General features: G+C 40.5%; 1 protein-coding gene and 1 non-coding gene across 8 annotated transcripts in view; both read left to right on the top strand.

Annotated features, from left to right (window-relative positions):
• AP1G1 (adaptor related protein complex 1 subunit gamma 1) overlaps positions 1-22127 on the top strand; it is a 43507-nt gene extending 21380 nt beyond the window's left edge. For 2 of the 7 annotated variants that reach the window (XM_040571677.1, XM_040571675.1), the window contains exons 7-24: positions 518-526; positions 3194-3289; positions 3957-4037; positions 4284-4382; positions 4772-4827; positions 5673-5786; positions 9155-9295; positions 9924-9978; positions 11602-11724; positions 12037-12126; positions 12626-12753; positions 13363-13467; positions 15686-15827; positions 16298-16424; positions 16916-17011; positions 17233-17393; positions 18372-18470; positions 20886-22127. In XM_040571677.1, coding sequence (XP_040427611.1) covers positions 518-526; positions 3194-3289; positions 3957-4037; positions 4284-4382; positions 4772-4827; positions 5673-5786; positions 9155-9295; positions 9924-9978; positions 11602-11724; positions 12037-12126; positions 12626-12753; positions 13363-13467; positions 15686-15827; positions 16298-16424; positions 16916-17011; positions 17233-17393; positions 18372-18470; positions 20886-20987 — 1824 coding nt within the window. In that variant the 3' untranslated portion in view covers positions 20988-22127. The remainder of the gene's footprint in view (positions 1-517; positions 527-3193; positions 3290-3956; positions 4038-4283; positions 4383-4771; positions 4828-5672; positions 5787-9154; positions 9296-9923; positions 9979-11601; positions 11725-12036; positions 12127-12625; positions 12754-13362; positions 13468-15685; positions 15828-16297; positions 16425-16915; positions 17012-17232; positions 17394-18371; positions 18471-20885) is intronic. The other 5 variants (XM_040571682.1, XM_040571680.1, XM_040571681.1 and 2 more) reach the window with 3 other exon arrangements.
• Positions 7147-7233, top strand: LOC121077022. The gene has a single exon (XR_005823871.1). It is a non-coding gene; the product is annotated as a small nucleolar RNA SNORD71 (small nucleolar RNA).
• Positions 22128-25198: the final 3071 nt, after the last annotated feature.

Raw genomic sequence — 25198 nt, 5'->3', positions numbered from 1 at the left:
GACTACCAATGAAAGGACATCTGAAAATTTCATTGATTTTTTGTCATTCTGAGTTGTGGTCAAAGTAGAAATTGAATGAAGTTGATAAGCGGAACTGTCCAATTGCTCTTCTGAAGTGTCTCAAGGGAGGTTATTTATTTGCATGCCCAGTTTACTGTACGTCCTTGGTTTGTCTATATCATTAGGGATTTCAAACAGTGCATCCTTTGATGCGTCTTAGCACTTTGGCATGCATCTTCCCTTGCTCCAGGTGCATACAACAGAGCAGGATTGAAAGTGAAAGTGGGACTAGGAACATTTTGAAGGTAGCCATCCCTGCTACTAACTGCTCAGTTAAAATGTTAGTCTTACTGGTAAAAGAAGAGCTGAGTCCACAGAATGTAGGTTTGAGGTACACCCTTTTTTTAGCTATCTCTTTGGTTGTTTATGCTGTGAATGGTATAACATTAATCTGTCTCTAATGCCTGCTTCGTCTGTTTTGTCCCTTTTGTCTGTTTGGAATCCTGATGTGTGTTAGAATGAAAAGGTAAGAGTTATATCTTGTGGGTGGTGCATGCTTGCATTGAATCTGTAGATGTTTGCCTCTTGTGAGGCAGTACCTGTTAATGCCACATCTGTGATTGATGCCACATGCTTAGATCAGTTGTACTCATCTAATGCTTTTTGTGTGCTGGTTTTGTCTTGTCATTAAACTTCCATACCCATGGCAGCCCTGAATCTCAGTTGTGGCCTTCTCCAAACACAAGCTTGCTTTCCTTAAGCCCTCGTTTGAAGATTTGTAGGGAAATTTTTCTACACATGCACACACAGCAGTGGGCGTTCTCACCATAAACTGGGCTTTGTGTCTGCCATAGGGCAGGTCTGGGTAATTCATTTGCACAAAAGGGAGCAGGAGAGGCTTACTGTGCTGCAAAGAATAGGTGCAGTTCCATCACTGATTTTTCATCCGTGTAATTTGACCGCAGAAGATTGGTGAGGGGCCCTCAACCGATCTCCATGGCTGTAATGTTTTCCTTTGTTTGTGCTGTCCTCAGTCCTGGTAACATTCTCGTTAGAAGCAAATGTTTATCAGGGTTCCCAGGAATGCTCCAGCAGATCACTCCACTTGCCTGTTACTTTGTCATGAGGGAAGATGTTACAGCATCCTTTGGTTTTCTCTGAGGCAGATAATAAGAAATTCATGGTTCCTTTTGTGTGTATTATGAAATGCATGTTTTCAGACGAATACGTAATTCGTGAAGAGCAAAGGTAGGAATAAAAAGAGAACAGGGAAACTGAGCTGGCTTTCTTCTTGCACTTCACCACAAAAGTACAGGACTTAACTCCCCAAAACATTGCCCATTTTTTATGTCCATATATAGCTGTTGTACTCCACAAATAGTGTTGTGCTTTTAGCAAATACTGTCCCAAATCTGAAGCACCATTTTTATTTGATGTTGTCAAAAGTGATTAACTTTAAAATAAGTAATCTCTGATACAGTAGAAATTTAGTTTGCTACAAGTTTGGGATTGCATTGAGGTTCACATGCATGCAGGAGCAATCAATCTCAAGGATGGGAAAATTTGCCACGTCTGAAGGATGAATTGCTGGGAAGGTTTTTGTAGAGGACTTTTTGATAAAATGTAGTTGTCATGCATGCATGGAGTTGAGAGAAAGAATGATGCTTTCCTGGTGCTAGCCATGCTTCAGGAATGAAAAATCCGCTTAGTGCAGCCACTGTAACACCTGTCTATTTTGTCACTTCATCTCCAGCCAGTGTCTGCATTATTTTAATAATATCAGCACTGAGAGGGGTAGAAGAAACTCTATGGAAGGAATAAAATTGGTAGAGCTCTACATCTGTCATCCACCAGGAGAGGTTTCTCTCAGGGTTTAATCAAAAGTCAGGTTCTCTTGTTCAGCCTTAAGGTTTTTCGTAGAACTTGTTAGTAATGGGCTTGTTTCGTCCCTGAGACCATGTTGTTATTCATAGCCACTATGATTTTTTTTGTGGATAAATAGTAATTTTGTTATAGCTTGTATGCTTTAACGATTGGCTTATTTGCCATGTTCTGCCTTCAACTGATTACTTGCTGGATGTGGGTGTGATACCAGAGAGCATAGCTATTACAGTTCCGTAGAATTACCCTGACAGGTGAGGTGCAACTATAGTTGGAAATTCCTAGGAAGGAGTGAGATGATCCAAACTTTTGCAAATAGATAACATTTCTTCAGAGCCGTGTACAGGTTTTGAAAGATTACTTATTCCTCTGGGACAGATGGCTACTGGGAGACCAGTGTCATCAACATCTGAGGAGTCTGAGCTGCTTCTGCAAGTTTGGTGGGTTTTTTTGTTTGTTTGTATTTTTTTTAGCCCTCACGGTTCTGATGAAACTTCTAATATGAACAGTGGAAGTCAATATGATTTTTGTGCATCAATCAGTTTATCTGTTATGATGCAGAACTCTTCTAACAGCAGTGAAGCAAACAATTTGGTCAGTTTAGTATTGCAGATTTTGTTGAAGTTTGGGGTGAAAAGGAGGAGAATTGATCCTGAAGCTAATTGCAAGGAAGAAGTAGTGTAGAGCTCTGAGGGAAGGCTGGAGGGAAATCCACTCTGTCCTATTTGGAAGTTTTGTAGAGGAAGCAGATCACAAAGCTTTTTCTTCTAGAGGCTAAATTGGATGAAGTATCAAACTTGAAACAATCCTTAATATTTTACTGTAATCTTAGCAGTACCTGGAAAGATCAAATCTCTTGACTATGCTTGATGCTTTGTGGAAATAGATGGTGCTTACTACATGGATGTGTGCGCTAAAATGAATCAGGATCTAACGTAGTAAAGCCCCCAAACAGAGTCTTGGAATAACACCATTTTAATAAGTGGCAGTTCCCCATTTTGTGAAGAGGAGAGTTCCTTAAATTGATATTTCCTTTTAGGTGTTGCCTGTCAAGCTCTGGTGGATTTTAGTGTTTTAAAGATGCAATATGGGGCTCAGGTTCCAGCTTTACTGTTTCCAGTCATTCCATAGTGAAGCTGTAGGCATTTGTGTAACATAATCTATAAATGTACAGGCTGGACTTTGAGGAAGAATCTGTAGACTGACTTGCTCTCAAATGAGAGATTTGTTCTCAGGCCTGTACTTCAAAGTTAGGGGGGGAAGGAGAAACGAACTTAGTAGGTGCACTTTCTGACAACTCTCTTCTTCGCAGCTTGTTCCCCAATTAGTTCGTATTCTGAAGAACCTTATCATGTCTGGCTATTCACCAGAGCATGATGTGTCTGGGATCAGTGACCCCTTTTTGCAGGTAAGAACTGATGCAAACAGCAATTGATGGCTTTAATTCTGGCACTGTGTTTTGAGACCTAGGTATGACAAGGTAGTTACCAGAGGGCAGCAGTGTTGATTTTTAAGGTTGTGTCCTTATGTCAGAGCTGACTCTGCAAACGCTCTTCATCTACCACAGTGAAAGACATCTGAATTAGTTTAAATAGGCCTATCGTATTGTGCTAAATTATGGCAAAAGGGAGAAGAAACAAGTGTCGGTCTTGCAGGGCTGTGTCCAGTTGGCATTGGGTATATGTACTCTTTACAGTTCTGACTAGTGTGAGCACAGTATTAGCCTGTTCATGAAGATCTTACTGAGTATAGAACCACTGAAAGGGTTGCACAGCATTGGAATAGGCTGCCCAGGGTTGAAGTCTTCGAGAAATGCGTAGATGTAGAACTTAGTAGCATGGTTTAGTAGCGGACTTGTCAGTACCTGGTTAAAGGTTGGACTACATGATCTTAGAGGTCTTTTCCAACCTGAATGATTCTATGATACTTGCTTTGTCTGTCATTTTGTTTTGAAATAGAAAATGAGCATCTTGTTTTGCTTCTTTGCCACTCCTCAGGAAGTATACCATATTTCATGCTCCTCATGTAAAACACTTCTTCCAGTGAGACTTTCTTTGCTTCATTTTATCATACAGGTGCGAATCCTGCGGTTACTACGGATTCTAGGGCGAAACGATGATGATTCTAGTGAAGCCATGAATGATATACTTGCACAGGTGAGGTCTGCAACATTGATCAGCTTAACTTTCTCTTTTCATTTGTTAATAACTTGGATTCAGCAACACTGGTGAGGATACAGCTGCTGCCATGCTAGGGTGAATTTTGTTGCCAGAGGAATGCGTTCATAGGTGTGGTGTGTGTTTGCTAGGGATTGCTCAACTTCACTGCCTGTTCTGCAGAACATCACAAAGGGGATCCATGTTGTTTGCAGTGGAGTCACTTTTTTTGTTTCTATATTCCAGGTTGCTACTAATACGGAAACAAGTAAAAATGTGGGAAATGCCATTCTCTATGAAACTGTACTGACTATTATGGACATAAAATCTGAGAGTGGACTGAGAGTAAGTTGCCTTTGCCATGGCCTTTTTGTCTAAGCTTATATTAGAATGAAATTTCTGTAGAGGACCCATGAGGCGAAGTCATTTCACCCAAAGACAGCTCCACAGATGTCTGTAGATAAGACTGTAACCTCTTTAGAAAGTGGTGGGTTTTTTTGTTTGTTTTTTAAAAGGAAAACTTCCTGCAGACTTTCTCCTTGAGTGCAGGATAGAGCCTGTGCTGTGTTTGTCTTGGCTTTCCCTCTGATTAGTCAGGCTCCAGAGTTCTTTGTTATGCTTTCGGCCAAGAAGCATAGTACTAACTTTGACATGTTGCCTTTAAAATCATCTTGAAGCAATGAAGATGACCAGCAGCCTTTTTGATCACTGACTTTCCCTAACTCTTTCTGCAGGTGTTAGCCATTAACATACTAGGCCGTTTCTTATTAAACAACGACAAAAATATTAGGTAAGTTGAATGAAGTGTGTTCCATCTACACCCAGTTTAAAATGTGTAATAAGCAATTGCACAAAGACTATGCTGAAAAAGAGCTTTTCAGGAGAGTGTATTTGGAAGTGTTAGTGGGATTAATATGGCTGACTAACTATTTTTTTGGCATGTTTTCTCTGTCAAAGTCTTAACTATGGCTCTGCCCTTCTTAGTTGATGAATCTGGGTGTACAATCTAATTCTTAACATGATTTCTTAATCTACCTGTGTGTGTTTTTTCCAGTATTCTGTAAATCTCCTGTCTTGCCTCAGCTGGTCTTTGACATTCAAGTCGGTGTGGGCAGTAGAGATTTTACAAGTTAGGCAGCGAGTTTTTTCTTGTTGCCAACAGTATGCAGTCAGGAAGTAATTGTGCTTTGGTCACTGGACATGGAATTGCTGCGATGCCAGAATGAAGTCCCATCTCTAGGCATTTTGACTGCAAATCATGACATAGGTAGAAGTCTCTAACCTCAAGAATTTCTGTGGTAATTTTTGTGTTATCTGTGGAGGTCTAACATTTATTTGCCTCGCCTTTTCAAAATCTTCCGTGAAGACTGGGCAACTAACATGAGCCCAGCAACTGGGATGAGTGCTTGTCAAAGCAGCAGGATGTTGTTAGGCATGTTAGTTACAGTTTTGTATGGTAACTCTTCTATGGAGACACGCCAGGCAGTCCCCTGGAAGATCCTCATTTGTTACTGAGGAGTACAAGAGAGTCCTGTTCTGTTGCAAAAGAGGATTAAATTGGGGGGTGGCTGTTTTTGTGCATAGAAATTAAAAGCTTACTGACTTTTTTTTTTTTACTTTATGCTCTTATCCCAGATATGTAGCTTTGACATCATTGTTGAAAACTGTGCAGACAGACCATAATGCAGTACAGCGACATAGAAGCACAATTGTGGACTGCCTGAAGGATCTGGATGTCTCAATTAAAAGGTAAATTAAATGTCAATGAAATAGCCTGTGGAATGTGAGCAGGCAGGACATAGGGGAAAATGACAGTAAATAGGGGAACTTATAGGGAACTTATAAGGAACTTATAAATGAGACCAGTATTAATGCATAGTATGGTTCATGCTTCAAGTAAGGTAACAAAGATAATGAAGATGCGCAGTGACTTTCTTTGAGAAGCTGCTTTTACATTTTATGCATCTTGGGCAAGGGGAGGAGGGGAGATTCTGTTTGCCTGAATCTTTCCAAAATAAAATCAACAGAGATTGGATGGTGTGTTCATAAGAATCAAAGCCTCCGTAAAATATGATCCTAGTCAAAATTATTCTGACATGCTTGGTGTTACTTTTCTTTCCAAGACAAACAGGCAGTATCAAGTTTTCCTGAAGCACAGTTAAGCCATCCAAATAATTTTCTAGGTTAAATTCAATTAGACAATGCTAGAATTCAGATTTACTATATTATACAAATGGTTTGCTTATATGCTGTGTCCTGTTGTACATTCTTGGTGTTCGTGTGTCATTTAAATAGTGATATGTTGCTGCTTCTCTGGACTATGGGAGAGCCTGCAACCTGATACACCTCGCTACGAGAAGATTTTTTTTTCTGATACTCAGTCTAAACTTCTTCCTGTTTACTCTCATTACTTCAGTTATGTTCCTTTTACTTGTGATAGTAACTTTCTGTTGTTTCTCTCAGATACTTATAGTAGTCTTGAATCACTTGATCTTACTTCTGCCAGACTATGTAGAGAACTGCACTTAATCTTCTAAATCAAGTATTTCAGCTTCTTCATTGCTTATTCTTTTTTTCAGTAGTCTCTTCCCTATTATTCTTTCTGTAACTGGTCGTCTGAGCTCAGTGCAGCATAAAGCAAGATAGTGATAGGGACTGCTGCATCCCTTTTGCGTCATGTGGAAGCTCTGCTGCAGGCCAAAATTTCATTCATCTCTTGTCACGTCATAAATGTATTTTGTCTCTTTCAGAATTGCTCATCCTCTTCTCTACACCTTGTCAAACTGATTAGATATACCATACATGCTTATGCTGAAAGGCATTTTTCAAATTTATGCCTCTTTGAATCAGGTCTAGATGTTTAACAGCGCCGCTTACTCAAATATATGTAGAATAGGAAACAAATTGAAACTGTCTTTCTTCTGATGCTTAGTTTTAACTGTTATGTAATGGGTATCATGTAGTCTTGTTTTACGATTGTATACTATCTCAAAAGGTAAATTGAGGCTGTTGTTGTTTGGTGCCAGACCAGTGTGAGGCCACAAAAGCATTTTACTGGTACCATTTAGGAAAACGCAGGCGTGCCACAAACAATAGAGCTTCATGTCTGAGTGCTGTTGGAGGATGAAGCCTTTGAGTGATCCATCGGCAGAGCGTGATGTTGCCATGCTGACACTCATGCTGCTGACAATGCGCTGCTCTCATTGAAGCAATATGTTGACTGGATATCAGAGTTCCCAAGTAGCAAGTTTCAGGTGCTGAGACTTGGGAGAAAGACATGATACCTGGTTTTGGTTGACATCTGAAGCATGGCCTATTCTCATCATCTTTTAACCATTGCAGTGCATCTTTGGTCTATGTAGTGTAGTTCAGAATGGCTTTACCATTTAAGTCAAGGCTTTTTGTCTGTCCGCTTAATAAGATCAAATTGCGTGATTAGGAATTTTGTGACAGAAATGAGACCTGTAATGTGAGCAATATGCATTCAGATAAATGCCAGGTGTTAAGATTGCAAACTACTTCTGTGCACCTGCAGTATTGACATATCCGCTATAATGTGACTGAAAAGATTAAATATTAATGTGGAAAACGTGCAACCCAGCTGGGTTACGTGTAAGGAGTTAAGAACTAATGGGAAGAATGAAAACAATTCTAGTAACGATATAGGTTTTCAAACAGCCAAAACCCTTGATGATAAGAGGTAATGATTTAGTTAGGTGTTCAGAATTAAGGTGAAAACAAGGACAAGGTGGAAAAGGTGGATGAGGCCCTGGGCAACCTGATTTAGTGTGTGTCATCACTGCCCATGGCAGGGGGCTTGGAACTAGATGATCATTAAGGTCCCTTCCAACCAGAGCTATTCTATGAAAAGACATTTATATTCTCTAGGTCCCCAGGTATTAGTTGGGTAAAAAACAAGGTAACACATTCATAGGTCACAGTACTGTAGAAATCATGCTTTCTACAACAATAGGAAGATGCTGAGAAGCAGTGCTAGCTAGATATTTCAGATTTTTTGAGAGCAAGTCAGGTAGCTTATGCCCACTACCGTTGTACCTGGTCTAAGGTGTTGATGCTTCATTAACATTGTGAAAATCTTAGCTGATCATAAAAAAAAAAAAAAGACTGTCAGTGTAGTGGCAGGTTGGCAAGCGTAACACTGGAGTTAAGCACAAATTGAAGTCTGATCCATTTGAAAAACATCTGTTATTATATAGACCTTAGGTCTTTTGACATAATTTTGTAAAAGATCTGTTGCACAACAAACACTACAAAATCATTGTACACATGATGTAGTTCAGCAGCTCTCCAGCTGATTTCAAAAGATAATTGGAATGGGGGAGGAAGTTCTTGATGTGCTACAGGGATCTTATTTGTGTTGTAGTGACATCTCTGTGACAGGCTACTCAAAGTTCCTCACACTCAACTTGAGTATTTGTGTTCTGTATTACACTGAATGTTCAATTTTAAAGAATAGTCAGGATTGTTTAGTGAGGCTGTTTAATGCATTATATCATGTTTGAAGACAGTAGTCTTCATTGAGAAAATGTGGGAAGGATGGGAGAGCCGTGCTACAAACAGCTACAGAAGCTTCAAGTAGGAGGTCTAAGGACTAGCCTCTCACTTCTGGATGTATACAACAAGGAAAATCAAAGAGACAGTACTCTGTTTAATTGCGGTGTCAACTTGTGGCAGGGAAGGAATGAAAAGAAAATTCTGAAAAGAGCACCAGGGTAATTTGGGGTTCTAAAAGTCATATAGTCTATCTGACAAGATACAATAAAGCTTATCAGCTCTAATGTATTTGAATCTCTAATTGATGGACCTTATGGACCTAATTGATCAGACCTTAATGGTGATGGACTCTGCTGAAAAATATTCCTAGCCTTTTAGGGCATCTCAGGGGGACTCCACCTGCCCCACTCCATGCATGTATAGTTTTCTCTGGTGGGTATTTCTTGTCTGCCCATGAACAAGAAAATACTGGTACATATGGGAGGCTCTTCTCACAGGATTAATAAAGATTGCTATCTCAATTGAAAGGTAAGTGCATTTGAGTATCTGGATTTGTTTACTTCTCCAGGTGAATATACTTTGTTTTCTGTCCCTTGCCGTAGGCGTGCAATGGAACTGAGTTTTGCTCTTGTTAATGGGAACAATGTTCGCGGAATGATGAAGGAGTTGCTGTATTTCCTAGATTCCTGTGAGCCAGAGTTCAAGGCAGACTGTGCATCTGGAATATTTCTTGCGGCAGAAAAGTATGGGGTCAATTTGCTTGCCATTAATTTGTCTGTTTTCAGAATTACGAGCATTTTTTGTGTTATTTATCCCCTTCCCCACCCCTTAAAAGAATGTGTTGATCATATCTTCTCCATTTGCCCGTTTGCTGACCTGTGTGTAGTTTATTAGTTTTTACCTCCTATGAGGAACAGAACGCACCAGTGCTTCAGGGCACACTAATGTTCACTTGTGGGCAGTTCTCATATCATTAAACCAGTCTAGCATATTGATTTCTACTGCTCTTTGGAAAAAGCGTTGTGTTTATATCCTGGCCCTGTGCCCCTTCCACACACCTCCACGCCCACCCTCCCCAATTAGGTGTACAAGTGAAATAATCTTACTAATGTAGAGCCATTATAAGCATCAGCCTGACTTTGATTTGACGTATTGTATATGCAAGGCATGGTTGTGCTATATTCTACAGACTTGCGTGTTTACTCAGCATTCCAGTGGCAGCATTAATACAGAAAGTCAAAGAATGTGCTTTTTTTCCAGGAAGCAGTAAGCCAGGAGGTGACCAAAAGGGGAGGTTCTGTTAACTGTGGGCTTCTTGGTGGTGGTGAAGGCTAGTGGTTATTGCTCTGATTCTTTTTCTAATTTTGTCAGATATGCTCCTTCCAAACGCTGGCATATAGACACAATCATGAGAGTCTTAACAACGGTAAGTGAAATTGCCTGTGTTTTGTGTGACTTCAAAAAAAAAAAAAAAAAAATCTTGAATTCTGTAGGAAGCTGTCACAGAGTGGGAGACAGCTATAAAGGCTGAGAGATAATAAATGTTACAATACACAAATGAAGTGCACTTATATAATAGTGACCTAAGGCAGCTAGTCAGAAAGTAAATATGACCATTTCATTTTTAGAATGAAAATTTTAGAAAATGTATGATTTCTGAAACGTACAAGAAGGCTGTGTAGCAGAGTTTGTATCGACTGAAATAAGTGCATTAGCTTCTAAGTCAGGGCAACTCTTGTGCTGTCATTCCAATACACAATCCTTTCAAGAGAGAGTAAACACAGCACTAAGTGACTTGCGAAGAGAGAGGGTTGAAACAATTTCTTGAAATTATTCCAAGTTGAATTTATCAAAGCTTTTTGATAGAATTATAACAGCTTTCTGGCTTTTTTTTCTTTGGGTTTGATTGTTACTTTTTTACTATGTGAATTTCTGTATAAACATTACAGTTGAGGTGGAACGGAGTAGTGTTTTGGCAAACGAGGGGAAGAGAGCATAACTTGAGTAGGCAGTGTGTTCTCTGATATGAAGAAGTGGGAAGAAATTTACTTCATTAGTGTGAGTGTTCAGATTTGACAAGTTCAGAAGCCACACTCACTTTTCAATGTACTGTTGTGTCACCCTGAAACTGAGAAACGTGGATTGCTCTGAACAGAGTTGATTTCCATTTAAAAGTTGATTGTGAGCATTTCTCTCAGAGGACTCCCTCTTATTAAAGTAACTTCCTTCCCTTGGCTGGTAGGGAAACCATTTATAAAGTTATATTCACAAGACTACTCAGTGCAGACTCTTACAGATAAATATCCTATCCAGTTTACCAGACTTAGGAGAATTAACACAGAACGATGTCATCAGCTCCTGGTTTTGCTAGCTGGGTTTTCACTTAATTGACCTAATTGGGCTCACTTAATTTCCTTTTTTTTTTTTTTTGCACGATCTGTTCTCAGTTCCAGAGTACTGTCTAAACAGGCAGGTTTTGAGCAATGTACATCTCTCCTTCAGCAACAAAGCTATGTGATTTATGTATTGCCCCACTTACTTTTCTGTCCTTGAAGTGGGCTTTTCAATCTGAGCTCCGTATTCCTATCATCTAACCAAAGAGATAGACGAGTCCCTGAGTCCTTTGCTAATTTGGTGTAGAGTCTAGCTTTGAGGAAGTGTTTGAAAAAGCTGCTTTCTGCCCCCAAAGTGTCTTAACTTGTCTGTTAAATGGAAGGCATTTTCTTCTGTGTGTTCTGTTCCTTCTGTGGTATAGAAATAGCACAGGATTCTTATGTCCACATCCGATCCTCAACAGACAATTTCAGGATATTTACAGTATGGTTTTCTCTAGCTATAGCTGAGTGCATTAGGAGAATGCACAGTCCTATACTTCTACCCAGCTGAGCCTGCTCAAAATCAACCATAAAGTACCTGAGGATGAGGATGCGGATTTTTATCTGTGTGCAATCAGGCTTTGTGAAGGATATCAGTCGATGCTGGCTGTTACTGAGAAGTCAGATAGTGAAACCTAACAGCTTCTATTTTTCTCTTGAATACATTCTTGCAGGCAGGAAGTTATGTTCGTGATGATGCTGTTCCCAACCTGATTCAGCTAATAACTAATAGTGTGGAGATGCATGCCTACACTGTGCAGAGACTCTACAAAGCCATCCTTGGTGATTACTCCCAGGTATTACCCAATACGAGCAGCTTCGGTTTACCAGTTATACTGCAATAAGTATATTTACTAAGCATATCAAGGTAAGTCAGCATCATGCTGTCTAGTTCCAAGGGACAGATTGCAGAAGAGGCATGTCTTCTAAATGTTCCTGTTCTTCTATTTTTCTCGTATGAATATTGAATTTGATCAAGAATTCCATGTTTCTTATGCTATGGGAAATTTGCTTAGTTGGAAGGAGGGCTAAGCTTGCTCTGGGAGATGGTGGTGGTTTACTTTGTACCAGAATGCATTTATCTAGGTGTCTGATTTTTCTTCTGACAGCAGCCACTGGTGCAAGTGGCCTCCTGGTGCATAGGAGAGTATGGAGATCTTCTGGTGTCTGGTCAGTGTGAAGAAGAGGAGCCAATACAGGTATAGCCTGAGAGGGCAAGTGTGTGCATGGCTGATGCTTGAGCTGCTTGATGCTGGCTGAGGGGAATGCTTGCAACAGTTACTTATTAATGGTGTCTATGATGGACCCTTGATAGGGAACTCGTTTTCATGCTACAGGCATGGGCAATATAAACATAGCCAGCTTTGTCTCTGAGGAGCATAGCTACACTGGGCAGAGCAGTGTGCTTTTGGTGCGCATCTAGCTTGCACAGTATCTGCCAGGGTTTTAGCTGTGTATTTTGGTGATAAACCTTTTCAATATGTGGAACAGGAATTTTATTTTAAAACTGTAGTATCGTAAGATATTCATCTGGATACATCTGTTTCATACATTGTGCATATATGCTGTGGGTTCACAAAGTTACTGAGGAGATAGGAAACACCTGTTAAGCAAGAAACAAGTTTTTTAAAGTATACTCTGAAAGGTTTGCTGCAAAGCTTCTGTCTGACTCGGCCTAAACTTTTTGTGCCTTTTCAGGTAACAGAAGATGAAGTTCTTGATATTTTAGAAAGCATTCTGATATCTAATATGTCTGCATCTGTTACACGAGGCTATGCTCTCACTGCCATCATGAAGCTTTCCACAAGATTCACCTGCACTGTCAAGTGAGTTCTTATTGGTGTTGTTCTGCACAGGGTTTTGTTGCACATATGCTGGCATCAGTTGTCTTCAGTAGAAGTATTCCTTGGACATGTTCTACTTCCATGGTTAAGAGTCTTTTTACTGGCTTTAACAGACCTCCTTTGCAGTCTGGAAGTCTTCCACTAATTTGTGCTGTTTTATCTGTTTGTGGATGTGTCTACTGTGTGGGGACTTTGAGTCATGTTACTCTTGCATGAAAATTCATTAATGTGAAAGAAAGCCCTTTAAGTGGACTGTTCTTTCCAGTTCCTTTTTTTTTCCTGATGGAGAGAAAATAGCCTTGTTTCCTACTGATGGCTTGACTGTGAGTTGTTGAGTTTTGGTATGATATATCTTGTGGTGGTGTATTAATTACCTGTTGACTATGTTGGGGAGGGACAGCAACACTTCAAAAACTGAAGTTGCATAGGTACTCCAAGAAAACAGCAGTGACTACTGCTTCAAATCACTTATACAGGACAGCTGTTGAGCAGGGTGTCAAATAATGTCTTCTGGATGACACATGCTAATTCCTTGCTCACTGTTGCGAATTCCATAGTGTGTCGTTTTGTGTTTTTTGCCTCTCCCCACAGTCGCATTAAGAAGGTAGTTTCCATTTATGGCAGCAGCATTGATGTGGAGCTACAGCAGCGGGCAGTGGAATATAATGCACTTTTCAAAAAATATGATCACATGAGGTAAGTGTTGATGAGTTTTAGTGTTTGAAAAGGCTAATAATCTGCTCTGATCTTCTGCATAGTACATAGAGCTTTGTTTTGTGATTCTGGTAGGAGTATAGAGAAGCTATAATTCCTCGCTGATCTCTATAGGATTATTGAGTGTTTTAAGAACATAGCATATCTTGGGAGATTGTTCTGAGATCAGTCTTTCCGTACCAAAATGCTTGACCTGCTCTGAGCTTGGACTTGGTTAATGTTCACTTTTAGGTGTTGAATATTAAAATTGCTTTCTAAGTGAGTGCCTGCAGATAGCTTTTACCATACTACCATTACCAATCATTAGTTTCAAATTGATTTTAAAGTGCCTTTAGAATAAACATGCAGATATCCATTGACCTTTTCTCCTAAGCAGTGCTCTGAAATTGAGGTAATTCTGAAAATGCTTTTCAGTTTTTCAGAACATCTTTTTAATTTACTGTTTTCTTGTATTATCTGTTTAAAATCTCAAGTTCTGCCTGAAAAGTCATACTTTTCTCTACACCACTCAGCATCCTTGTTTTACAATTCTTGAGCATGTTGATTTCCTTGTATGTTATCACTGAGAGTTTCCCATTCACCATAGTTTTACTCAAGTGGTTGTTTTTCTGAGATAGTTCAAACCACTCTTTGTTGCAATAACTAAAGCTGTAATTCTTCACGGAATAGTTGTTAATCTGCTATGTGCGACAAATTATTGTTGATACGTAGGAGCACTGTACTGGCTATTCCATGAAGAATGTAAGATTGAAGATCTGGGAGTTAACTTCATCCATCCTTGAAGACTTTCCATAAGATGTCATTTAGATTAAATGCTACTTTGAAAATAGGTCTGATCTTTATTGTTTGACTGATTTGGAAGCATCAGAACCGCCATGTTCTAGTGTGGTGGAAAAAGGTAGCTTTTAGAGTTGGATGGAGGAGTATCCATTCTCAAATGTAGATAGGAACAGAGGAAAAAATGGGTGCCACTGGACTAAATATTGCATGAGTTTATAGGGGCTTCCAAACCTTGTTTCAAAGGCTTTTCACAATCAGTTTTTTTCATAGGTACTATCCTATCCTCTGTGTGTAGGACACAACATCCATATGATTTCCTCTTATCTCTTCCCATGGGGTTTGTGCAGCAACTAAGATTGTGCTCTTGGAAGAGTCATGTTAGTGAGCTGCCTAGGCCTTCACATGAGGCATTATGAATGTGTTAGGAAGAAATCTAATATGAGAGCCTTTTGATCTGAGGTAACCACTGCAGATAACGATATCTGGAGATCAGCTGGCTTTTGATCCAATAGCAGAGTATGGTGTTCATAGTTTCGGGAAGCTTTGTGCTTCAGAAAAATGTGTGAACTTCACTCAGTTTTATAAGAGAGCATTAGTGTTTCCCCCCCCCGCACACACGCACATTCTAGTGTTCATTATAGTGTAAAGGTCAGTGTTTAATAGTTTCTGCTCATTAAAATTTTGTTCGTGGTCAAAAATTTGGCCCATTGGAATCATTGGCACTGGGACACTTTTTCAGCCCAAAAGATGCATAGACAGTGGGACTTGCTCATTTCATGCAGGCTTTGTGACTTGATCCTCAAGGGTAATGACCTTTCTTGTATTATAGACCAGTTTTCCATGTGACTTTCGTTGCTACTTAGTTTTGATGTCAGGATTCTGTGTCCTGTGCCTCTTCTCCTTCAGTTTCTGTATCTGTTCAGGAGGGTTCTCTTGAGGACTGAACTTAAGTCTTTTGAGACTTGAACTTGGCTAAACGAGAGCATGGTGGTTTGCTTTTCCAGCTTTACCTGTTCTGAGTGGTTAACCCTCTTGCAAAGATAAGTCAGTCAGCTGACCTTTTGACTCAATTGGATACGGAACAGAAGAGTCAAATGTCCTGTGTTTGCAGTCGATCCACCATTGCTCAGTTGTTTAATCTTTGGCTCGTTATCCTAGCCCCATAATTAAAACTGTGTCTAGTGCTAGCAGAAAACAGGAGGCAGGAGGGTTTGTTTGGTTTTCAACTGACAGCTAATGTGTTTACAGTGGCACAGAATGTCAGGAATTATTTCCAACCACCTCAAGATATCATGTAGTCTTACAGTGCCCCGACAGCAGAAAAGGCAGGTTGTCCTGTGTATATCTTCTCTTGAACGTTTGAGTGTTTGAATTGGGATCCAGGAAGATGGCACAGTGTAACTATGTCAGCTTCTTTCAGGCCAGCCCTGCTTGAGAGAATGCCAGTAATGGAGAAAGTCACCACAAATGGCCCTACTGAGATTGTACAGACCAATGGAGAGACAGAGCCAGCGGTACTGGAAACCAAACCTCCACCTTCTGGATTGCAGCCTGGTAGCCAGGTAATGGAAACTGATCTAGGATAAGTTTCCACTGCCTGTCAGACCACAGTACTAGCCACTGCTCTTTCAACAGTAAGCTGAGACCATCTCCCTCCCTGTTCCTGCCTCTTTGCTAGTTCTGGCCTGGTGATGAATCTCGCCACAACTCAATTCTCATGGTTCTAGTGCCAAGAACGAATGTGTGGAAGAGGTTATTGTGGGGAGTGCAAGAGCACAGTGGGGTAAAGCCATATATATATATATACCCCAACCTGTCTTAGTGTCCGTGAACTCCATCCTTCACTAATCACTGTGGCCCCAAGAGCATGGAAGCTAGATTTCTCACAGGGCTTGGGACCTTATCCAAACTAAGAACCTCTCCGATCAGTCAGTAGCTCTTGTCTTTAATCTGAGAGCAAGTGGAATCCGTTGCATTTGTAAGGGAAAGTAGCAGAAAGATGAATATGTAACTATTTTATTTTTTTCATTAGGCAAATGATTTGTTGGACTTGTTGGGGGGAAGTGATATAACACCTGTAATCCCCACTGTACCTACAAGCAAGCCAGCCTCTGCTGGTGGGGAGCTCCTTGACCTACTGGGAGACCTCAACCTAACAGGTAAGCAAGTTGTATCTCTTGAAAGTCTACATCCCCAGTCCTGGGGTGGGATGTCAGGATAATTGCTGAAGGTGCAAAGGCTGGTTAGTTCATCACTCTAAGTCTCTGTCTTCATGATTATTCTTGTCAGGATCCATATTTGTATATAGATGGGAATCAGGGAATAATGTCACAGGTTGACTCTTAATGATTAGATGGTGGAACTCGTGGTTGTTTTTTTTTTTTTTTACATTCCCACCTGGGAAGGGTGTGAGCCTTTCCAGTGAGGATAAGAAGATGTGAGAAATTATTCTATTTGAATGCCTGCTAGCTCAAGAGGAGCCAGTCTTCACTGGGTAAAAGCAGAGAAGGAGCAAATGACAACATAAATAACTACTTGTAGAGCCTCTTATATAGAAATATGATATGCATCAGTTGATAACTTGGAGAAGGAGTAATTACTCTTCATTTTGTGACAGCTAAATTTAGTATTCTTCCAACATTTCTTGTAGGTTCTCCGGTACCTGCCCCTGCACCCCAGATATCACAGCCTCCATTCCTGCTTGATGGACTGCCATCACAGCCTCTCTTCAATGATATTGCTGCAGGTTAGGGGCATGTAAATCCTTAGCTGAAGGTTCCACGGCAGAAGAGGAAGCTAGGAATAGAAACAAAGATTTCATTGTGAAGTGTAACAAAGACACTGGAGGAGGAGGGAGGGTGTTAAATCTTCAGAAGAGTTTGTGTCTGGGTGTAATGGAAATGAATTCTGTGATGCTGAGAATGGTCTCTAGATTCTGCAAGTCTCCTGATTATTTTTTTTCTGCAGGAATCCCGTCAATTACTGCATACAACAAGAATGGCCTGAAGATTGACTTCACCTTTGAGAGGTCAAACACCAACCCCAGTGTCACTGTAATCACGATACAGGCCTCCAACAGCACAGAACTGGATATGACAGATTTTGTTTTCCAAGCTGCAGTACCAAAGGTAGAACCACTTAGGGCAACTACATAAACAGGTAGAGGGCCAGCTGCAAGCACTTCCTGAACTCTACTTCCATGTAGATAGAAACATGCAGCATGGTTTAAAAAAAAAAAAAAAAAAAAAAAAGAATTTAAAAGCCGAGTTGCTAATAGGTTCTCCTAGTGCTCAGTTTGGTCATCTCCTTTCTAGTCTGAAACTAAGGGTTATAAATGGAGCGGAATATGGGTTTCTGTCAGATTAGATTATATCGGCTTGGATAAAATCATCTTTTAAAATCTTTTAAAATCATCATTTTCTAGGAAGATTGCTAAACCACACCCAGGAAAATGTTGGGTCAATAAAAAAGATCAAAACTAATCTTTCCCTTTATTCTTAGTTTCTAAGAAATGTACCACGTTCTTTGCAGTTATGAATACATGAAAACAATCCTTTGAAGCTGTTAGCTGCTTATAAAAGTTGAAATGAGTTCCCATATAGCAATTAGTAACTATCTTCCTACAAGCAGTGAAATGTCTGTCCTTGGATTTAGCTGCAGCCCAAAATGCAGGAGACAAAAACTGCCTAGTTTGTAGTAGAGCAGACCATTTAAGCAGGCTATAATTGAAATGCCCAAGTTTGGGAAAATGCATTCATTTTTGGGAATTTCACTTCTGGGAATTAATAATGTTCTAACTTTAGTTTGGGTAAGTTTTATTCCTGCCATAGGCAGGCATTAGAGAGAGTGGGCCTCCTGAAGTTAGAAATGTGCTGAACAGCCTCAGCTGTTCCTCTTGAGTGTCATGCTTGAAACAGTGCATCACTGTTGATCTTGATACACTGCAGTAAGTCCTCATCCCCTAATATTCGTGCCACCTGGATCTTCTTTATGTAGAAAGCAGGTGGGCCATCATTTTGTTCTTTACAGATAGGAAATTGAAGAACTGATTACTTGACTTGACTTATTTGATTAAGCATCAGCTTTTCTCTTTGGCCTTTCTTCAGACATTCCAGCTGCAGCTCCTGTCTCCCAGCAGCAGTGTCATCCCTGCATTTAACTCGGGGACCATCACACAGGTCATTAAAGTCCTGAATCCACAAAAGGTGAGTGATTCTGAGAACAGTTAAAGACCTTGTCATGGAGTTGTGCGTTTAGTTGTCTGGTTAGGCTGCGTTTCCGATAAGGTAGGGAATGATGAGTTGTAATGACAATCATTTTGGTTAGGGTTAGGAAAAAGTTAGGAAAAAGTTATGAAAAAGTCAGAGGGCTGTGGACACAGGTTTGACGTATTTGGTTATACTTTTAAAACAGACTCAGTGCTTTGCTATTCTTTTGACTTTGTGGATGTCTTTTGCATCAGCGTGGTTGTTAAACAAGTTTCTGGATAGTTTCTCTAGAGGAGCAGAACCTGGTGTTTGTGTTGTAAAAATGAAGTCTGAAAGGCAAGCATCTTGCCGTATAAATATATTTGACATTCTTTCTTGCTGTCTGCAGGGGCACTTCTTGAATGAAGTCTGTTACACAAAAAAATTGTTTGACCCAAATTTTTTTTTCAAAAATTGTCTGTTTTATCGAGTGGCCTCATTTAATAGGTGATGAGTGTATTTTCAAATGGTTGAGAGGGAAAGTCTTTAGCTGTGATTAAACATAATTCCGTTTGTCCTACAGTCTTCAGAGAGAGGCTTCCAAGACTGGGAGAAAACAGACTTGGGAGGGAGGGGTGTGGCCCACGGGTCCTCCTTAAGAGGCTTTGCAAGTATTCAGATGGCATCAGAAAGAAGAGTTTGTTTTTTTTAAAAATCGTCCTTTGTGGGACACCCTTGAGATCTTCCTGCTGTATACATTTTTTAACACTTATGTACTGCTCTAGATGTTAAGTATTATTGCTAGACGTCTAAATTTAAAAAAAAAAAAAACTAGCCAAAGATTTCACTGAAATGACTGTCTTCTAGTGCACAGTTTTTATGGTTCCCATGGTCTTCCCTCATTTTTATTTAGCAGCATGCTCCCCTCTGCCTGTAGTTAAGCACAAGAGTAATTAGAGTAATGATTCTGTCTCATAAATCTGATATGAATTTCCATGTGTCTGAATCTCAGTACTGCTAGAGATCACATGAAAGGTATTTTCTGAACTTGGAAGGTTTTCGGAGCTTTCCTCTAGTGACAGAAGTCACAATACATCCATCTCAGATGGGCCGCACAAGCTTGAAATATGCTTTTTTGCTGAAACATAAGAACTCGTGTGAATACTTGAGAATACAGAGATGTAAGCTAGTATTTCACTGCCCTCTGCACTGTTTCCTAACTCTTCCACATCAGGCATTCATGCATCTCTTACTGTCCTGTGTACCTGAAGTCAGTAGCAATGTCTAGCTTTGCAAGAATCCTGTCCACAAGATGGTGTAAGTTACCTGGAATATTCTGAGGGAAACAACCTGAGTTTTATTATTTAGGAGGTAGCTGTTTGTCTTCTCAGTGTTGTTTAAAAAAAAAAAAAAGTCTGTTCGCCTTGAAATGGACAGCCATTATGCTGCATTGCCTAATAGTGAAGATGGGGAGAGTTGTAATAAGCGGGGTGAAAGACCGGCAGGTCTTCGAATGTAACTCTTCAGGGTGGATGACCGTGATTATACTCTTACAGTGGAATGGCCAGTTACCTAGAACAGTACCAAATAAAACAAATTGATACTGATTATATTGGTCTATTGGTATAAAGCTGATGTTTATTAATGATCATTTCCTTTATCCTGAGGCTGGTTGGAGCGGTTTTTATCCTCCTTTCCTCCCTCTGCTATTCTTTTTGCATATTTCACTGTAGGCTTTGTCTGGTATGGATAAAAGAGCCGGAAAAAGCCAACTTCTTTTCTTTTTAGGGTTTTTGGCAAACTATTTTTTGTAGTTGTGAGGAGAACAAAGAACCTGGCTGGAGCTCTGGCCTTTTATTAAAGGCTGCCTAGTATCTGGATGACAGCCAAACAACTTCTGAGCTGTTCCATCATTTACCCACAGCAGGAAGAAATGTTCTTAGAGATGCTTTCTCTAGTCTTTCTTAGACTGTTTCATCCAGTGCTACTGACCTATGTAATACTTGAAGTTTCCAGACCGCTTCTCTGAGTGAACAGCTAGCATGGGGAATGATACCTCTCCTTGTGCAGTGCAGCAGAGTCCAGGTCTGCCTTCTGCTTTCTTGTGTTGTTAATTGAGACTGTAAGACAGTTACTGTTGTGTTTAAGGACCTCAGTGTTTGTGAGAGCAGGGCCAGTGCAGTGAGAGACATGGGTGGAAGGTGTGCTACAATCTTTCTGAGAAAACTTGTACCTGATCTGAGAACTACAGTGAACAAGAAACATCCTACTAGATTAAGCATTTATCTGAAGTGTCATAGCCTACCCAGCACATCTTTCCATCAAGCTTTTGTTGGCTGTGTTTTGTCTTCACAGGGGATATGGGATGGGGAGCTAGAGCTGGGGAGATTTGCTGACCTTTAATGAAGACCTAATTTTTTTTTTCTCTTGTAGCAACAACTACGTATGCGGATCAAGTTGACATATAATCACAAGGGCTCAGCAATGCAGGATCTAGCAGAAGTCAACAACTTCCCCCCTCAGTCTTGGCAGTGAGCCTCTGGCACCATTCTTATTCTCTCCCCACCCAATCAAAAGAACTCTGGGAAGAAGGTTGTGATCCTTGGCAATCCCCCAAACTGCACCATGGGCATGGGGAACAGATGAGACCTGCTGATGAGGAGGAATTTTCCTGAAGTGATTGCTGACTTTGAAGCATATCTGTTGAGACTAATCTCCTCTCCTCCGCTGATGAGGCTGGTGGCTTGTGGAGGCTACTCTGCACTCCCTCACACATGCATTCACAGCCAGAAGCAACATTCCCTCCTTCCCTTCCCTGTCCCTCCCCCCTCACCCCAGAAACACAGCCTGGTTGGAAGAGAAGTCTGGAATTTCTTGCAGGGAAGCTCTGTCTCTGCAGCAAGTGAACAGCTGCCCCTTCTTTCTGCTGTCTTTTTTTCCCCTGGGGAGGGTAAGGTGTGTTTTTGTTCATTACTAGCTGGATTATCTTCAGGCACTTTCATCTGGGGCTCAGAATGGAGACCTGGAGAATGTTAGGGTAACCTGCCTTGTTCTTCTTGTATCCCCTGTGTCTGAAGGGGCTGGAGGCTTTTTATGGCCTATTCAGTGCATTACTTTTACACACACCTCTCAGTTATGTGATACATACTAAGAGCAAGTCAGGCCTTGGACTTCATCTGCAAACCTGGGACAGTGCAGGAAAAGAGGTGCCACTGAAAGCTGATAAAATTGCTTTGGTGCTGTACTTGGAAATGAAGACCTTACACTTGAATTTTCTTTCTTTCCATCAGTGGCTGCAACCATGCAGATTCACAGTCTTCTGTAGCTTCCCCAGAAAGTGTGGTGATGTCAGAGAGATGCAGAGATCCAAGGAACAGCTGGTTTTCTACCATGGTTAATTTCAAAGCTTTTTGACCCATTAGTTGTGGTTTATGGGTAGAAAAGATGTATTCAATTTTGTGGATCAGTCTTTGAGCAAAGGTCCTATTGCCTGCTGGGAGACTCATCAGAGACTATGCTGCAGAGTTGTTCTTCCCAGTTATTCCAGACCTTCTCCCCAGATTAATTTCCAGAGCCTGTTGTAGACCCCCTGGATTCCATTTGATTTACTTCTGACTGGGATATTTGTGTTGTATCTGTAACATTGGCACTGAAATAAAGACCATGCGGTTTAAAGAGACCTTCTCCCATTTTGTTACTTAATTGATCCTCGTAGTTGGCTCCTTGCTCCCCTTCCAGAGAAATCTGTGTTAGTTCAGGTTCAGACTGAAAGGAACTTAACTTTTTTTGAATGAAAGCCATTTTTTTTGAGTATTTGGAACCAAAGATGTGAGGTCCAGTACTCTTCTAAGCTTAAAGAAAGATGTATTCAGTTATGTTTCCTAGTGTAAACTGTTGTTGAGGTAGTAAGAGTTCTATGAATTCTAATGGAGGCAATGTATAGGATGTAAGGCACAGTGTGACAAAACTATTCAGGTGTTCAGCACACTCTGGGGATGAAGAGGGAATGATAGGTCTTCATTAGTATGCTAGTAAGTTGAAGGTACCCTGGCTTCCAACCACAAAGCTTTCTTAAAAGAAACAGGTGGCAGGCACATCTGCTTGATTTTCTGTTACAGGGCTTTAAACATGATGATCATTCAGTGCTCTGACAGCAAGCTTAAACCCAGCCCTTTGTGTCTGCAAAAGTAATAACACTAGGTTCCAGTCCTTGCCAGAAATATCAGAGGAGTGATTCACGGTACACTTACGGAAAATTAAAGACCTATTCTGCCGTTGAATCTGTAGTGGGAGGCCAAGAAAGGTTGTTCAGTCTGTTTTGGTTTTAACCACGGTAGGTAATATGATGTAGGACTGACTGTGTCTCTGACTTTAATTGTTGGTATGTGGAATAAGTTTAGTTTCTCTTGGAAGTCATTTTTTCTGCCTTAATAGGAAGACTGGTTTGGGCCTTTGGTTTAGCAAAAAGTTTTGTTCTACTGAAAGAGGCACCACCATAGGTTTATAAAATCTAGCAAGAATGATGTATGATTTCCTTAAAATTGATTGAAGGTTGTGGCAGGGTCTTGGGCTGAGCTATCAGTGCAAAGATAGTGCTTTGCTTCTAGCTGAAGCATCATGAAACAGGCAATCTCGTAGGAAATGGTTGAATCGATACCCTTTTTTGGGTGCTGAGCATTTACTTCTGCTTTTATTGCACTTGTGACTGTTCAACACCTGACTGGCTCAAACTCCTTAGTGTGCAATGCTGAACATGTTCAATGTAGGCTCTAGTGAGCTTTGAGGATGTCCCAGATAGCAAACTAATAGAAAGTCTTTACCTTAGTTTCTGAAAGCCCCATGAGCTCTCCCGTTCTCAGAATTGTACAAGGGTCACTTGTACTGAAAGTTGGTACACCTCAATTTCCATTCCTTTTTACTGAGAAGAGCACTGCTGCAGGAAAATTAGATGGAGAGGACATAAGTGGTCTCTCACCTGGCCAGTTTCACAGCATAACTGAGAACAACTTATCTTGTCCCTCTTAGACTTGTTTTCTGTCCTTTAGAACAGATGGATTTTGTTGTTGGTCTTTGGTAAGCTTTTAGGGTAAATTCCTTCTCAGTTCTTGTATCCTTTAGCTGCCTTTGCACAGAAGTGTTTGTGTTTTGGAGAATATGCTGTCATATTTCTGAGTCAAGCTCAAGGAGGTGGTGCATGTACCTGGAAGGCATTCTTCTTGAATACATCCCTCGGCTATGAAGTACTCCATTAGAGCAGCTGAACATTCCTGTTGTTCTCAGTACTCTCTTCCTTCCCTTTCCTAAGGGATGGAAGGAAGTATTGATATACCCCAGAAAGAAGGCCAGGTTTCACAGGTTTCTCTATCTGCAATACATGATATCATTGCTTGCTCCTTGACCCCCTAGATGCACCTCTTAACCTCCATGCCGTTGCTTTTTCTTACTGGACAGTACTCAACTGGCTCATAAAGCACTCTGAGGGCAGTGAGCCCTTTTTCCACCAGTGGAATGCAACAGTTCTTGTAGGTCTGGTCAACAGTTTCCTTATTTCAATATAAGGGGAATATAAAGGGAGCAAGATATAGATTTCATGGCTAATTTTACTAATATTCGCATTACAGACTTTAGAGCTGGGAGCGTTTGAATGTCTGTTTCTGTTGTTGTTTTTCTTCAAGTGAATGTATTTTGAGCCAAGAAAGGACAGAAGGAATAGTGGCCGTAATGGGCCTGAAGGGAGAGAAGATGTGGGAAAGTCCCAAGGTTTAACTCAATCCACTTTTTGATGGGATAAAATATGGCCTTGAACAACTTTTTGAAGCAATAGCAGTGAGGGAGCTGCCACCTACACAGTACCTTGGATATTTAACTCAGAAGATGCTGAAACAGATGGGAAAAGTGACTTAGTCCTTTCCCTGGGGCTGGTACTGGCCGCAAGATGGAGCGGCAAAGATGGCTTTTTTAGACCTGCTGGTTGTGCTTTCTATATGTTCGTTTTCTACGTGGGGGCTGTGAGGGAAGGAGCTGCTGGACTGCTTCCCTCTAAACTTTCACTCTGTTCCTGTATATTACTTTTCCTTTCCTGATGCTGTAATTTACATTTTTCATAGAGCCCCATCCCACCTCTTTGATAGCATAAAACAAAACAAACAAACAAACACCACAACCCCCCACCAAATTAAAAATAAAAACATGCCATTTAAGCAGGGAGCCTGGTGGCATTCTAACTTCTGCAGACCTATTTTTGAGATATGAAAAATTTAAATAAATGCTTAGGTGAGTGAGGAGCATAATGGATGTAAACACTTACATGGGATGCATTAGACGTCTGCTGTGTGTATTGTCTTTTGGTTGAAACAAATTATGAAATGACTAATAAAATGAGTCAATATTCCATGATTTAAAACTGTGCCTTGTTGCTTTTTGCAAGTACAGTGGGACAGGCTTCATTGATTTTTGTTTGGCCATGATGAGGTCAGATGATGTGAAATAATCAAGGGTAGAGTTTAAAAAGCTTTCAGGAAATTTTGGAGAGTAAAATGAGCATAGACAACTACAAAAATCCTTAAACTGTTCCAGGTCAAATAGCCTGAAAGAGTTTTTCAACTACCATCAGCAATATCTGTCCAGGTGTGATGAGATCTGAACCGAAGAACTTATTTTTTCCCCGGTGCCTGCAGCTTGCCTTTGGCATTAATTATGATTCCCTTACTGATGAAGAAGTCCTCTTTTGTACTCCATGTACCTTG

This window comes from Cygnus olor, chromosome 12 (genome assembly GCF_009769625.2).
Source record: "Cygnus olor isolate bCygOlo1 chromosome 12, bCygOlo1.pri.v2, whole genome shotgun sequence".
NCBI classification, from domain to species: domain Eukaryota; kingdom Metazoa; phylum Chordata; class Aves; order Anseriformes; family Anatidae; genus Cygnus; species Cygnus olor.
This window is presented reverse-complemented; position numbering and strand designations above follow the sequence as displayed.